Below are 16,975 nucleotides of genomic sequence, written 5' to 3'. Positions count from 1 at the left end.
GCCATGTATCGTGAGAGAAAATCTCCTTCCATCAGCAAGGGCATTGAAGATGAAACATGGCTGGGTCTTTCAGCATGACAATGATCCCAAACACACCACCCGGTCAACGAAGGAGTGGCTTCGTAAGAAGCATTTCAAGCTCCTGGGGTGGCCTAGCCAGTCTCCAGATCTCAACCCCATAGAAAACCTTTGGAGGGAGTTGAAAGTCTGTGTTGCCCAGCAACAGCCCCAAAACATCACTGCTCTAGAGGAAATCTGCATGGAGGAATGGGCCAAAATACCAGCAACATTGTGTAAAAACCTTGTGAAGACTTACAGAAAATGTTTGACCTCTGTCATTGCCAACAAAGGGTATATAACAAAATATTGAGAAATGTGTTATTGACCAAATACCTATTTTCCAAAAAAATCCTACAGTGTGATTTTCTGGAATTTTTTTCCTAATTTTGTCTGTCATAGTTGAAGTCTACCTATGATGAAAATTACAGGCCTCATCTTTTTAAGTGGGAGAACTTGCACAATTGGTGGCTGACTAAATACTTTTTCCCCACTGTGTGTGTGTGTGTGTGTGTGTGTGTATATATATATATATTTTTTATTTTTTATTTTTTCTTTCATCTACCCGCCACAGTGGTTTGCCCGACCCTTGCTGTGTTTTGTGAATACTCTGATTCCCCCATTGTGGCCAATTCAAATGCGGTCACTGTTACCGGTTTGGTAACAGAGTGAAGCGCTTTTATAATTCATTAACAAAATAGTTATCCGTAAAAACACGAACTTTTTTGTGTGTGGGGGGGGGGTCAGCTTTAATAGTGTTAACTATAACACTATTAAATATTATTATTTAATCATAACTACATTTGTAGGTCTACCTTTACTTGGTACTTCTGTGAACTCTCATAATCCTTCCTGAAAATATCTGTGACAAGACATTAGGCAACATTTCTTAAACTTACAGTAGACAAATACTTTCTGAAAAACGTAATATAAAATGTTGATATTAATTGTCAGGGGCCGTTTCTTCAACATTATTGTGTTGGTGTATTTTTAATATCTTAGATGTTTTCTAGTATATTTTTTTAAAGACCCCGTTCCCCATCTGAGTGACCAGAAATCAAAGCCATTGCTTTTTACACATTTCTGGGATGTAACACGGTTGAAAAATGCATCTATGCCTTAATTTCCCAAAAATACAGACTCCTAGCTTTCCAAATTTGAAATGCTCCTATAAACTTCACATTGCTGCTCATGGGTCCTATTACATGGAAATGACCAAATGTAAATACTATAGGCCTGTCTTGTGTTAAGGCAAGTGTTACATCACCACATTGATAGCAAATGTGATGGGACCACACAATGAGCAGAGCACATTACAGTACAACAGTGATCTGGAGGTTTTATTCTGTTTGACTTGTCTTGCGCTCACTCAGCTAGCCTAGATCGTATTAGTTACATGCCAAGGAGCACCAGCAACTATGGTTGTGGTCTTTCTTACAGCATAGCATGCAAAGCAAGGGAGCTCCCCTCTTCTACTCTCACAGAAAGATATTAAATGAAAGCTTAGAGAATGATGAATGGGATGAAAAAGCATGTTTTCTCCATGTTCCCTAATGTTTACCTTGGGTCATTTCCATGTAAAAATGACCCATGAGCACCAACATGTGAAGTTCATAGTCGTATATCAAATTGGGTGTCAAATGAAAGCTACGGGTCTACATTTTTGGGAAATGAAGGCAGAAATACAGTACCAATAAGTTTGGACACACGTACTCATTCAAGGGTTTTTCTTTATTTTACTATTTTCTACATTGTAGAATAATAATGAAGAAAACTATGAAATAACACAAATGGAATCATGTAATAATCAAATAAAGTGTTGACCAAATCAAAATATATATTTGAGATTCTTCAAATTAGTCACCCTTGCCTTGATGGCAGCTTTGCACACTCTTGGCATTCTCTCAACCAGCTTCACCTGGAAGGCTTTTCCAACAGTCTTGAAGGAGTTCCCACATATGCTGAGCACTTGTTCGCTGATTTTCCTTCACACTGCAGTCCAACTCATCCCAAACCACCTCAATTGGGTTGAGGTCAGTTGATTGTGGAGGCCAGGTCTTCTGATGCAGCACTGCATCACACTCCTTCTTGGTCAAATATCCCTTACACAGCCTGGAGGTATGTTTTGGGTCATTGCACTGTTGAAAAACAAAATGGGGATACCTTGTCAGTTGCACAACTGAACACATTTAACTGAAATGTGTCTTCCACATTTAACTCATCCCCTCTGAAGCAGAGAGGTGCGGGGGGCTGCCATAATCAACATCCACGTCTTCAGCGCCCGGGGAACAGTGGCCAATGCTCTAACCACTAGCGCAAACCAGATGGGATGGCGTATCGCTGCAGAATGCTCTGGTAGCCATGCTGGTTAAGCGTGCCTTGAATTCTAAATAAATCAGTGTCACCAGCAAAGCATCCCCACACCTCCTCCTCCTTGCTTCATGTTGGGAACCACACATGTGGAGATCATCCATTCACCTACTCTGCATTTCACAAAGACACAGCGGTTGGAACCAAAAGTCTCCAATTTGGACTCATCAGACCAAAGGACACATTTCCACCAGTCTAATGTCTATTGTTCGTGTTTCTTGGCCCAAGCAAGTCTCTTCTTATTATTGATATCCATTAGTAGTGGTTTCTTTGCAGCAATTCAACCATGAAGGCCTGATACAAGCAGTCTCCTCTGAACAGCTGATGAGATGTATCTGTTACTTGAACTCTGTGAAGCATTTACTTGGGCTGCAATCTGAGGTGCAGTTAACTCTAATGAACTTATCCTCTGCAGCAGAGATAACTCTGGGTCTTCCTTCCCTGTGGCAGTCCTCGTGAGAGCCAGTTTCATCATAGTGCTTGATGGTTTTGTGACTTGACTGACCTTCATTTCTTAAAGTAATGATGGACTGTCATTTCTCTTTGCTTATTTGAGCTGTTCTTGCCATAATATGGATTTGGTGTTTTACTAAATAGGGCTATCTTCTGTATATCACCCCTACCTTGTCACAACACAACTGATTGGTTCCAATGCATTAAGGAAATAAATTTTCACAAATTAACTTAACAAGGCACATCTGTTAATTGAAATGCATTCCAAGTGACTACTTCATGAAGCTGGTTGAGAGAATGCCAAGAGTGTGCAAAGCTGTCATCAAGGCAAAGGGTGGCTACTTTGAAGAATCTCAAATCTAAATTATATTTTGATTTGTTAACACTTTTTTTGTTACTTCATGATTCCATATGTGTTATTTCATTTTTTATTTAACTAGGCAAGTCAGTTAAGAACAAATTCTTATTTACAATGATGGCCTACGAGAAGGCAAAAGGCCTCTTGCGGGGACGGGGGTTGGGATTTCAAAAAAATATAGGACAAAACACACATCACAACAAGAGAGACACCATAACACTACATAACGAGAAAGACCTAAGACAATATAGCATGGCAGCAACACAACACATGGTACAAACACTATTGGACACAGACAACAGCAAAGGGCAAGAAGGTTGAGACAACAATACATCACACGAAGCAGCCAAAACTGTCAGTAAGATTATCCATGATTGAGTATTGGAATGAAGAGATAAAACTGTCCAGTTTGAGTGTTTGCTGCAGCTCGTTGCAGCAAACTGAAAAGAGGAGCGACCCAGGGATGTGTGTGCTTTGAGGACCTTTAACAGAATGTGACTGGCAGAACAGGTGTAGTATGTGGAAGATGAGGGCTGCAGTAGGTATCTCAGATAGGGGGAGGGAGGCCTAAGAGGGTTTTATAAATAAGCATCAACCAGTGGGTCTTGCGACGTGTATACAGAGATGACGAGTTTAAAGAGGAGTATAGAGTGCAGTGATGTGTCCTATAAGGAGAATTGGTGGCAAATCTGATGGTTGAATGGTAAAGAACATCTAGCCACTCGAGAGCAACTTTACCTGCCGATCTATAAATTACTGCTCCGTTATCTAGCATGGGTAGGATGGTCATCTGAATCGGGGTTAGTTTGGCAGCTGTGGTGAAAGAGGAGCAATTACGATCCAGACTATATCACATCCGGCCGTGATAGGGCGGCGCACAATTGGCCCAGCGTCGTCCAGGTTTGGCCGTCACTGTAAAAAATAATTTGTTCTTAACTAATTTCCCTACTTAAATAAAGGTTAAATGTAAAAATAAAAAAAATATTAAAAAAATAGAGGAAACCAAGTCTGGATTTAACCTTAGCCTGCAGCTTTGATACGTGCTGAGAGAAGGACAGTGTACCGTCTAGCTGTACTCCCAAGTACTTGTATGAGGTGACTACCTCAAGCTCTAAACCCTCAGAGGTAGTAATCACACCGGTGGGGAGAGGTCCATTCACCTTACCAAACCACATTACCTTTGTTTTGGAGGTGTTCAGAATAAGGTTAAGGGCAGAGAAAGCTTGTTTAACCATCAGATCCTCCTCTCCACCCTCTCCGAGTTGGGCATCTCCGGCGCGGCCCATGCTTGGATTGCGTCCTACCTGACAGGTCGCTCCTACCAGGTGGCGTGGCGAGAATCTGTCTCCTCGCCACGCGCTCTCACCACTGGTGTCCCCCAGGGCTCTGTTCTAGGCCCTCTCCTATTCTCGCTATACACCAAGTCACTTGGCTCTGTCATAACCTCACATGGTCTCTCCTATCATTGCTATGCAGACGACACACAATTAATCTTCTCCTTTCCCCCTTCTGATGACCAGGTGGCGAATCGCATCTCTGCATGTCTGGCAGACATATCAGTGTGGATGACGGATCACCACCTCAAGCTGAACCTCGGCAAGACGGAGCTGCTCTTCCTCCCGGGGAAGGACTGCCCGTTCCATGATCTCGCCATCACGGTTGACAACTCCATTGTGTCCTCCTCCCAGAGCGCTAAGAACCTTGGCGTGATCCTGGACAACACCCTGTCGTTCTCAACTAACATCAAGGCGGTGGCCCGTTCCTGTAGGTTCATGCTCTACAACATCCGCAGAGTACGACCCTGCCTCACACAGGAAGCGGCGCAGGTCCTAATCCAGGCACTTGTCATCTCCCGTCTGGATTACTGCAACTCGCTGTTGGCTGGGCTCCCTGCCTGTGCCATTAAACCCCTACAACTCATCCAGAACACCGCAGCCCGTCTGGTGTTCAACCTTCCCAAGTTCTCTCACGTCACCCCGCTCCTCCGCTCTCTCCACTGGCTTCCAGTTGAAGCTCGCATCCGCTACAAGACCATGGCACTGCGTTCATCCACCTCTGGCCTGCTCGCCTCCCTACCACTGAGGAAGTACAGTTCCCGCTCAGCCCAGTCAAAACTGTTCGCTGCTCTGGCCCCCCAATGGTGGAACAAACTCCCTCACGACGCCAGGACAGCGGAGTCAATCACCACCTTCCGGAGACACCTGAAACCCCACCTCTTCAAGGAATACCTAGGATAGGATAAAGCAATCCTTCTCACCCCCCCCTAAATGATTTAGATGCACTATTGTAAAGTGGCTGTTCCACTGATGTCAGAAGGTGAATTCACCAATTTGTAAGTCGCTCTGGATAAGAGCGTCTGCTAAATGACTTAAATGTAAATGTAATGGTGCTTGCCTACGGAGCTGTGAGGGGAACGGCACCGCAGTACCTCCAGGCTCTGATCAGGCCCTACACCCAAACAAGGGCACTGCGTTCATCCACCTCTGGCCTGCTCGCCTCCCTACCACTGAGGAAGTACAGTTCCCGCTCAGCCCAGTCAAAACTCTTCGCTGCTCTGGCCCCCCAATGGTGGAACAAACTCCCTCACGGCGCCAGGACAGCGGAGTCAATCACCACCTTCCGGAGACACCTGAAACCCCACCTCTTTAAGGAATACCTAGGATAGGATAAAGTAATCCTTCTCACCCCCCCCCTTAAATGATATAGATGCACTATTGTAAAGTGGCTGTTCCACTGGATGTCATAAGGTGAATTCACCAATTTGTAAGTCGCTCTGGATAAGAGCGTCTGCCAAATGACTTAAATGTAAATGTAATGGACACTAAAAAAGCTTTGTTGTAGAGTTAACACAAAATCCAGGTTGATGTCTTCACTATTATTCTACAACGAAGAAAATAGTACAAATAAAGAAAAACCCTGGATTGAGTAGGTGTGTCTAAACTTTTCACTGGTACTGTATGTTTCTCAACCATTGTATATCTTAACATTTTGGCATGAGTAATTGTTTTTATTTCTGATCAAAGAGATTTCCATCTGGTGTCTTAAAAAACACCTACCAGAAAAAAAGTCTTAAAGTATTAGATATAGATCAAAACACAATCAAATTGAAGTAAAGACCCCTACCAACTAATATCAACACATATTTAGTCTGAGAAAGTATTTGCCTTCTGTAAATTAAAGAAACATTGCATTTTAATTCCATTACCAAAAACCTACATATATATATTTTAACATATTTTATTTATCTCCCTCATGAGGATCATGAAAGTTCACAGAACAAATAAAGGTAGATTTACCAATTGGTTAGTGTTTTTACTTATATACTTTTTTGATTACAAATTAAGTGATTAAAACTCGTAATTCTGCCTTTCTTCATCTCTTCTCTCTCCAGTTAATCCCGGCCCTTACTGAAACATACCCATGAGCACGCTCTTTCCATTGACTGTAACCAGTGTCCGCACCCACTGAGCGCCGACTGACACCGGACGTCCATGGACAATGAAAAGTAGTTGATACTTGGTCAGTTTGCCCTGGCCTTGATTTCAACATCCACAGATGTAGTTTTTTGGGCCAGGACAGACCGGCCTTGATTTGGCCCAAACAGACTGGTGACTGACCAAATCTGAACCAATCATAGATGTCTATGTTTCACAAGTTTGGACAGCACAGTAAAGCACAGTAGAGTACAGTAAAGAAAACTATTTTATAGTTCTGTACAGTATAATGCACTGTATTGTACTATATTGAACTCTACTCCAGGGTTTCCCAAACTTTCCCAAACTACCCATATATAGCCTCCCGGGTGGCGCAGTGGTTAAGGGCGCTATACTGCAGCGCCAGCTGTGCCACCACAGACTCTGGGTTCGCACCCAGGCTCTGTCGTAACCGGCAGCGACCGGGAGGTCCGTGGGGCGACACACAATTGGCCTCGCGTCGTCCGGGTTAGGGAGGGTTTGGCCGGTAGGGATGTCCTTGTCTCATCGCACACCAGCGACTCCTGTGGCGGGCCGGGCACAGTGCGCACTAACCAAGGTTACCAGGTGCACGGTGTTTCCTCCGACACATTGGTGCGGCTGGCTTCCGGGTTGGATGCGCGCTGTGTTAAGAAGCAGTGCGGCTTGGTTGGGTTGTGTATCGGAGGACGCATGACTTTCAACCTTCGTCTCTCCCGAGCCTGTACGGGAGTTGTAGCGATGAGACAAGATAGTAGCTACTAAAAAAATTGGATACCACGAAATTGGGGAGAAAAAAATGGTAAAACATTTTTTTAAAGAACACTACCCATATATGCGAAGGAGGATATTGTATATTTCTACTAGAGGTCGACCGATTATGATTTTTCAACACCGATACCGATTTTTGGAGGACCAAAAAAGCCGATACCGATTTTGGGAGGACCAAAAAAAGCCGATACCGATTAAAATCGGACAATTTTTTTAATTTATTTTTTGTAATAATGACAAATACAACAATAATGAATGAACACTTATTTTAACTTAATATAATACATCAATAAATTCTATTTAGCCTCAAATAAATAAACATGTTCAATTTGGTTTAAATAATGCAAAAACAAAGTGTTGGAGAAGAAAGTAAAAGTGCAATATGTGCCATGTAAGAAAGCTAACATTACAGTTCCTTGCTCAGAACATGAGAACATATGAAAGCTGGTGGTTCCTTTTAACATGAGTCTTCAATATTCCCAGGTAAGAAGTTTTAGGTTGTAGTTATTATAGGACTATTTCCCTCTATACCATTTGTATTTCATATACCTTTGACTATTGGATGTTTGTATAGGCACTTTAGTATTGCCAGTGTAACAGTATAGTTTCCGTCCCTCTCCTCACTCCTACCTGGGCCCGAACCAGGAACACAACGACAACAGCCACCCTCGAAGCAGCGTTACCCATGCAGAGCAAGGGGAATAACTACTCCAAGTCTCAGAGCGAGTGACGTTTGAAATACTATTATCCAACGGGTGGCATCCATAAGTTTAAATATTCCTGTTACATTGCACAACCTTCAATGATATGTCATAATTACATAACATTCTGGCAAATTAGGCGGCCCAAACTGTTGCATATACACCGAGTCTGTGTGCAATGAACGCAAGAGAAGTGACAATTTCACCTGGTTAATATTGCCTGCTAACCTGGATTTCTTTTAGCTAAATATGCAGGTTTAAAAATATATACTTCTGTGTATTGATTTTAAGAAAGGCATTGATGTTTATGGTTAGGTACACATTGGAGCAACGATACGCACTGCATCGATTATATGCAATGCAGGAAACGCTAGATAAACGAGTAATATCATCAACCATGTGTATTTAACTAGTGATTATGATTGATTGATTGTTTTTTTATAAAGATAAGTTTATTAACTTCTTGGTGACAGGGGGGCAGTATTGAGTACCTTGGATGAATAATGTGCCCAGAGTAAACTGCCTGCTACTCTGTCCCAGATGCTAATATATGCATATTATTGGTAGTATTGGGGGGGAAACTCTGACGTTTCTAAAACTATTTGAATGATGTCTGTGAGTATAACAGAACTCATATGGCAGGCGAGGAAGTGGGAAATCTGAGGCTTGTAGTTTTTTTTAAACTCAGCCCCTATTGTAGATACAGTGGGATATTGGTTATGTTGCACTTCCTACGGCTTCCACTAGATGTCAACATTCTTTAGAACTTTGTTTGAGGATTTGAGCCAGGTGTCTGGCAGATTTCCACAGGCTCTGAGGCGCGGTCATTAGAGTTAGCTCTCGTTCCATTGCTTTTATACAGACAATGGAATTCTCCGGTTGGAACTTTATTGATGATTTATGTAAAAAATATCATAAAGATTGATTCTATACTTAGGTTGACAAGTTTCTACGGGCTGTAACGGAACTTTTTGAACTTTTTGTCCGATGTTCGGCGGGACCTGAACGCGCTTTTGGATTTGTTTACCAAATGCCCTAACAAAAGAAGCTTTTTGGACATAATGGACATTATTGAACAAAACAAACATTTATTGTGGAACTGCAATTCCTGGGAGTGCATTCTGATGAAGATCAAAGTTAACCTGTTGATGCTCTGGGGGCGCTATTTCATTTTTGGATGAAAAACGTTCCCGTTTTAAACAAGATATTTTGTCACAAAAAGATGCTCGACTATGCATATAATTGATAGCTTTCGAAAGAAAACATTCTGACGTGTCCAGAACTACCAAGATATTTTTTGTGCGTGCCCTAGAACGTGAGCTTCAGGCAAAACCAAGATGAGACGGCATCCAGGAAATGAGCAGGATTTTTGAGGCTCTGTTTTCCATTGTCTCTTTATATGGCTGTGAATGCGAGAGGAGTAAGTCTGCCCTTTCTGTCGTTTCCCCAAGGTGTCTGCAGCATTGTGACGTATTTGTAGGCAGATCATTGGAAGATTGACCGTAAGAGACCACATTTACCACGTGTCCGCCCGGTGTCCTGCGCCGAAATTGGTGCGCAAAAGTCAGCTGCAAGTATTTTTCCATGGGATTCAGAGAGGAAAGCAAGCTTCCACGAACGATATATCAATGAAGAGATATGTGAAAAAACACCTTGAGGATTGATTCCAAACAACGTTTGCCATGTTTCGTCGATATTATGGAGTTAATTCGGAAAAAGTTTGACGTTGTAGGTGACTGAATTTTCGGTTCGTTTCGGTAGCCAGATGCGATGTACAAAACGGAACGATTTCTCCTACACACAGACGCTTTCAGGAAAAACTGCGCATTTGGTATGTAACTGAGAGTCTCCTCATTGAAAACATCCGAAGCTCTTCAAAGGTAAATGATTTTATTTATTTGGTTATCTGGTTTGTGAAAATGTTGCGTGCTAAATGCTACTCAAAATGCTAAGCTAGCTTTGCATACTCTTACACAAATTAGTCAATTTCTATGGTTCAAAAGCATTTTTTGAAAATCTGAGATGACAGTGTTGTTAAGAAAAGGCTAAGCTTGAGAGCAGACGCATTATTTTCATTTTATTTGCGATTTTCAGAAATCGTTAACGTTGCGTTATGCTAATGAGCCTGAGGCTTTAGTCACGATCCCGGATCCGGGATGGGGAGTTTCAAGAGGTTGTGAATATTTATAATGCTATTTATGACTAATGTTGACTACCCAGTATGGCAGATATCTTTTTGGCTGCTTTGTTGTCTGAAAGCTGTACTCAGATTATTGCATGGTTTGCTTTTTCCGTAAAGTTTTTTTGAAATCTGACACCGTGGTTGCATTAAGGAGAATTATATCTCTAATTCCATGTATAATAGTTGTATTTTCATTAACATTTATAATGAGTAAATAGATGTGGCTCTCTGCACAATCACCGCATATTTTAGAACTACCGAACGTAATGCGCCAATGTAAAATTAGATTTCTTTTATATAAATATGCACTTTAACGAACAAAACATACATGTATTGTGTAACATGAAGTCCTATGAGTGTCATCTGATGGACTAGTTAACTGAAAGGTTGCAAAATTGAATCCCCCGAGCTGACAAGGTAAAAATCTGTCATTCTGCCCCTGAACGAGGCAGTTAACCCACCGTTCCTAGGCCGTCATTGAAAATAAGAATGTGTTCTTAACTAACTTGCCTAGTTAAATAAAGATTAAAAAGGTGTAAAAACATATTTTTTTAAATAAAAATTTAAAAATCTGCAAAATCGGTGCCAGAAAAATACCGATTTCCGATTGTTATGAAATCTGCCCTAATTTGTCGGCCATTCCGATTAATTTGTCAGCCATTTCGGTCGACCTCTTATTTCTACCTTTGTGAACCTATTCAGGATGCACTATGAAGAGAATGACAATCATGTCTACAATTATGCTTTTCTGTGTAGTACAGATCAGGGATCCATGATGTAATTCCACTACCATAAAACTCTGTTACCGGGTGTAAATCCACTTCACTTACTGTAGTTCAATAAACTGACACCCCATTTTTCTGAAGACATCTTTGTTTATGGAAATCGTGATCCATAAAAAAACAGAGATTTTACCGTAATTCTGTTACCAAACTTTGCATCTGCACAGTTCTTCCAGTAACTGCCTTGTCAATGCCATATTGGCCTAAGCTTTGCCCTTGATCATGACTCTCAGTTCCATTACATTAGTCATTGGACTAAGGAGTCTTCTGTACAGGGGAGTTCTGTTAACATAGTGCGCCAATGTAAACTGAGATTTTTGGATATAAATATGAACTTTATTGAACAAAACATTCACGTATTGTGTAACATGAAGTCCTATGAGTGTCATCTGATGAAGATCATCAAAGGTTAGTGATTCATTTCTCTGTATTTCTGCTTTTTGTGACTCCTCTCTTTGGCTGGAAAAATGGCTGTGTTTTTCTGTGACTAGGTGCTGACCTAACATAATCACATGGTATGCTATCGTCGTAAAGCCTTTTTGAAACCGGACACTGTGGTGGGATTAACAACACGTTTATCTTTTTTATCTTTAAAATGGTGTATAATACTTGTATGTTTGAGGAATTTTAATTGAGATTTATGTTGTTTGAATTTGGTGCCATTGACTTTCACTGGCTGTTGTCAAGTCGATCCCGTTAACGGGATCTCAGCTATAAGTAAGAGCCCCGATTCTCAGTCTGAATATTAACACTCATCGCCTGTGGTATGATTTTGGAAGCAAAAGGACCTTATCTTCCATATCAGTGAGAAATAATTTTCAAAAAGCAAAAGGTTAAATTGATATGCACCTTTACAGAGGTAGGGTTCCCGCACAGCCATATTTCCATGTTACAGTGCTTATTTATGGAAAACAGTTGAAAGACAGGGTGGACTCAGGGGTCATGTTAAATCTTGCTGCATTTTGTAAACGCAGATCTAAAATACTGACATAAATTGCAAGATTAACTTTCTGCAAAACATTAGGAAATGTAGCTGGCTACATTCTATGATAAACATTAGAAATATGACAGCCATGCATCGTTTTTGCAAAAAGGACTGCTTATTCATTGGAAGCTCATTTACTTGTGTGGTTGCCAGCCCAATTGCATTGCACTTCTCGTCATCTGATGAAAACTAAGCCATTTTCTGCCAAATGTGTTGCACCAATGTATTTTCTGTGAAGGAAAACTATTTGCATTCACCAGATCACGCAATTTAAGCACTCGATTGACTATAAATACTCAAGTGAAATGGTTAAAACGCAGATAGTTTGCACTTGTGAAATTAAAATTATAAAATGTATCTTTCATCTCTCTCTGGGTTTTCAGAACTTTCCATCAATTCGCAAGTGGCCAAATCTCACTGGAGAAATCATCCGAGCGAGGGAAACAGTGTCCCTCTGTCTCAGTATGTGTAGCCCATGTATTTGATGCTGTCTGGACCAAAAGAGTACAACATGTTGCTGCCATAGCATTTGATTGATTGATACCAGCAAGCATTTGGTCTCCCTTGATTAAAAACAAATCTTAATTAGCCAATCAGCATTGAGCTGAGCTCAACTATGGGTTGTCCAGGTACAGCAAAACACCCCCAAGGGAGGCCAGTTGGGATTTGGCTTCAGACCAATCAAATCACTTATCTGTTTCTAGTCTGCTTATGTTGATATCCTGCAGTAGCTAGCTTGCTAAATTGGCCCTTTCCTAAGCCATGGATGGAGATGGGGATTTGGACTTGTGGTTTTGACTTAATTCTCTGTACAGGCCAATGATTAAGACAGTGTTTCTTATCTAACCATAAGTAAATATGTTGTGCCACTGGCCTGAGACGATTGAAGTTCAATATGTAGCCTAATAGGCTCACATTACCTAGCCAGCTAGCTAACTTAGCTGGTTCATTGTTGCCCATGGGAGGAAGTCAGGCGATCAAGCATTTTCGCTAGGTAGCCTGTGACAACAAAAAATAAAAGTGTACTGTATCTGTATGAAAGATCCATAGACTGTTGACAACATGAAAGAGAAGAAGATGGCATTGGCGTTCAACTAGTCTATAAGTAGGGGAGTCATCGCCCACACACACACACCCACATTATATTTTGCAAAATTGATTAGACAATTTTTTGGGGGTATCTTTAAAATTTGTTTTCAGTGTATTAAACTAAGCACATATAGCCTTGTTGATTTGATGATGTTTAAATGTTTAAGTTTAAATATTGCTGGAATAGCTGAGGCTGTGCTCCTGTTCTCTTTGTGATGACTCTGTTTTTCTAAATCAGAAGTCGTTTAGTAAACTGTCGAAAACATTAACGGGCTTGACCATGCCGCAGGTGATATAACTGTTTGTATGCAATATTTGCTTTGTGGACTTCACCGGACAGATCTTGTGCTCTCCGGTTTTGTGATGAAACAAGAGTAGATGTAGTTGAATTCATTGCGCCACTGTGACTGTTGTCTTTTTGTTGCCACGGTCTTATTGTATATCACGGGGGTGTATGAACGAATGTGTTATAGAGTAAACAATGCCATTATCACAACATCGGTTGTAAATATGGCTTTTTAACTGACATGGCTTCCTCTGTGATGCTACTGCTACTGTTTATATGGAGTATTTGGCTGTTTTGTCTTCCATAGACAATTCACCTTTAAGCAGAATATGTAAAGGTCCTTGGACTATAAGGACTAAAGTTAAGCTCCTTTAGTCCATTATTGGGCTAAGACTAGGCCTAACTGTTGTAGTCACTTCAAAACCACAGGGCCAGAGATACTCATCATTGTGACAGGCCTATTTCACCTTTAATCTTTCAAATACCATATAGTATACACATAGTCAGATATGTGTGACAATCAAGCTGATCATAATGGATTGTTTTATGTAGATTGGTTATTGAATAAAGAAGTTTGCAGCTGATTAGTCTTCGCTCGTCATAATAAAGATCAAATAGCATGACAGTAGAAAGTGTCATTTTTGTAGTAGGCGATGTTTTGCAGTTTGCATAATGTCAAATAATAAGGCGTGCGCATCATTCCACGTAAAAAAAAATCTGTCCAAGGAAAATGCCTACGACATACACGTTCCCTCTCTGTCCTGACGAATGGCGATATTGCGTAATGATGTCCCCCCTGAGATGCAATCATGTACCTAACGATCTGTTTAAACTGCAGGTTATGGTATTTTCCATCACATGAACAACAACACGTGGTCATTGGTTACATTTAAATTACAACTTATGTTTTTTCCTGACATGCCACCATGTAAACCTTATCAGTGAACTTCGCATTCTACAGGTTTAGCTTAGCAGCTAACTTAGCCAGTTGGAAAACATTCTGCTTACCTTGGGCAAGTCACTGAGTTGGTTAGCATCCAGCAAAAGCTCCTCCAAACTCCGACTGTAGCGGTAGATCTCATCCGGAACGTATAACAGAGAACAGTGCCGCTTATCGATCAATTCAACATGACGATTGCACCGCCACAGGGGTATACACTGAAACATCACGGGGTGATGGCAAAATCCGTTCTTAAAAAATAGCCCGAAAAGACGTCAAATAAAATAAACGGAAGGCGCAACTGAATACGGACAGCTACTACTCGAACTGAACTAGCTAGATGGCTTGCCAAACACCTTCTTGCTATTCGAACGAATTTTCAAAGAAAACAAACATCGAAACCACCTCCACAGGCGTGAATAAATTGCACTGGACACCATGGAACACATACGCTGTCTATCTCACTTTGAATAGTTGTCGGCACCTGATTTTCGCCTGGTTCTTTATCCTTTAATCACGTCGCCACTGGGATGTTAGTAGTTTTTCTAATCGTGTCCAGAAAACGATCACATCTCTGTTTTATTTCGTGTAACCTACTGTTTTCCTTGTCCCAGAGTTAATTTCCTCTCAGTCTGACCCGGAACATTCACTCCCTCATTCCAATCTGACGTCACCAATCCTAACCGCTCCCCCCTTTGTATATCTCCCTCCCCCTCTAGAAAAGTAGAAGCCAGAGAGGATTATAGATAGGCTTCTGATTCATTCTTCAGTTGGCCTACTGTACCTCAGCTCAGTGTTATTTTAACCTGAAATAGCCTACAGTTATACATATCTGTTGACCTTTTTTTATACAGTTTATTCTGGAGTTATACTTTAGAGTAGGTAGGTAGAGTACAAATAACTAAATAACATTTTTTTTTAAATGCATTTCAGCATGGACAATTTTTTTTTTAATAAAGCATTTCTCTCAAATGTCAACCTGTCTTTATGGTCTCCCTGTCTGAATTGAACATGTAAACCTGGGGTGCATTCAGTTTGGTTCAACGTTTGATATGTTTGACGGTTTGTAGTGTACTGAATTACCAAAAGGGTGTGCATCATTTTTCAACCGCCTTTGAGGTAGGTCTACGTTTGCTCCCGTTTGGTGGGTGTGGCGAAGTCTGGCCTAATCAATATGGGTGTGACCATCAGAAATCGCAAAGCTCATACAGCCCTTTCACATCCGTTACACATATATCAAAAGTAATGTATACAAATATAGAACCCATTTTCTAAATAGTGAGGGTGTAGCATCTGAACTCAAGTCATTGCTTGCCTTTGTTAATCAGGATGAATAATTAGTCTCCACTTGGTGAACATCTAGGTCAGTGGGTCTTGTGCCCCTGGGGTTATATGGTATACCCACAGGTGATACCTGGGAAGACTCAAGAGCATAGGCATAATGATCAGTTGCATATGATGGGATACCTTGGGTAGAGCAGAATGTGATTAGGGTATACAGTAACCAAACATTTTGAGAACCACTGCCAGTTGACAAAATGAGAGCCTTGATAATATGATGGGCACGACTGACTTGCCTCTAATTTTCTTCTCTTATCCACTAAGAGGCGCTAGTGCCTACTTAATGACAACACTAGCACCATGAAAAGAAGGCTCGCATTATGTCCACAAGTGGATGTAAGGCCAAAAACAATCATGCATGGTTTATGAAATTTAAAGGGGAATTTCACCCTGGCTTTGCCACGGCATATAGTCATTACTATATCAACAACATTATGTTTTTATCATAAACATCACAATTATCCAAACCACAAGCTAGGACTAGCACATTTTAATTTCACTGGTAGAATCGTGAAGTTTCGACTCCCTGTGTATTGGTCTGCTCATAGTGAACCACAAAGTCCGGCATTCATAGCTAATGCTGATACCGCCCGCTAGGTAGAAGTGGCATGCAAACCAACTTGAATAATGGAGTTGTTAACCTCGAACGACCAACACACAGTAAATCTCAGAACTTCTCCAGTCAAGATTTTTTGGAAAACGTTTGTTTTTGACTGTTTGTCATCATGCTCTGTGCCTGGCTGTGCTAATTACAAACAAGCACGAAAATGAGTTATCTTCTACCGACCAGAGATTCACCCCAATTCTGCCAGTGCCTTGGGCTATCAAGACCCTTACAAAAAAAGATTGCCATTTTGAAACTGCGGTAAAAGTGCAGTAACTTCAGTCCACTGTGGTATTTTGGACTCAGCAATTGCAGAATAACTGTAGTGTATTTTGCACTCTAACTGCAGTTACACTGCAAAATTACTGCAGTAAAAAAATGCTGTGTTATTTAGGACGCAGTATTTGCAGCATACTGCATTTATATTGCACTCTAACTGTAGTTATACTGCAGTCCACTGCAGTTGTACTGCACTCTGACTGCAAAAAAAAAAATCCTAAAGGGAATGATGGCTGCGGAGACCAAAGATTATCAGAAGGATTTTCAGGCTGAACTGATATGGAATCCATTTCAATTTCAGCTCAGAAGTGATGGGACATCAGCA

General features: G+C 41.1%; 1 protein-coding gene across 1 annotated transcript in view; it reads right to left on the bottom strand.

Annotated features, from left to right (window-relative positions):
- The window catches only part of LOC135512145 (leucine-rich repeat-containing protein 1-like), an 82,063-nt gene extending 66,988 nt beyond the window's left edge, over positions 1 to 15,075 (bottom strand). Inside the window, exon 1 of the mRNA XM_064933852.1 lies at positions 14,495 to 15,075. Within this exon, the coding sequence (XP_064789924.1) occupies positions 14,495 to 14,653 (159 nt within the window). The 5' untranslated portion in view covers positions 14,654 to 15,075. The remainder of the gene's footprint in view (positions 1 to 14,494) is intronic.
- Positions 15,076 to 16,975: the final 1,900 nt, after the last annotated feature.

Source organism: Oncorhynchus masou, chromosome 24, assembly GCF_036934945.1.
Source record: "Oncorhynchus masou masou isolate Uvic2021 chromosome 24, UVic_Omas_1.1, whole genome shotgun sequence".
NCBI classification, from domain to species: domain Eukaryota; kingdom Metazoa; phylum Chordata; class Actinopteri; order Salmoniformes; family Salmonidae; genus Oncorhynchus; species Oncorhynchus masou.
The sequence above is the reverse complement of the archived record's forward strand: the minus strand, read 5'-3'. Positions and strand labels throughout refer to the sequence as shown.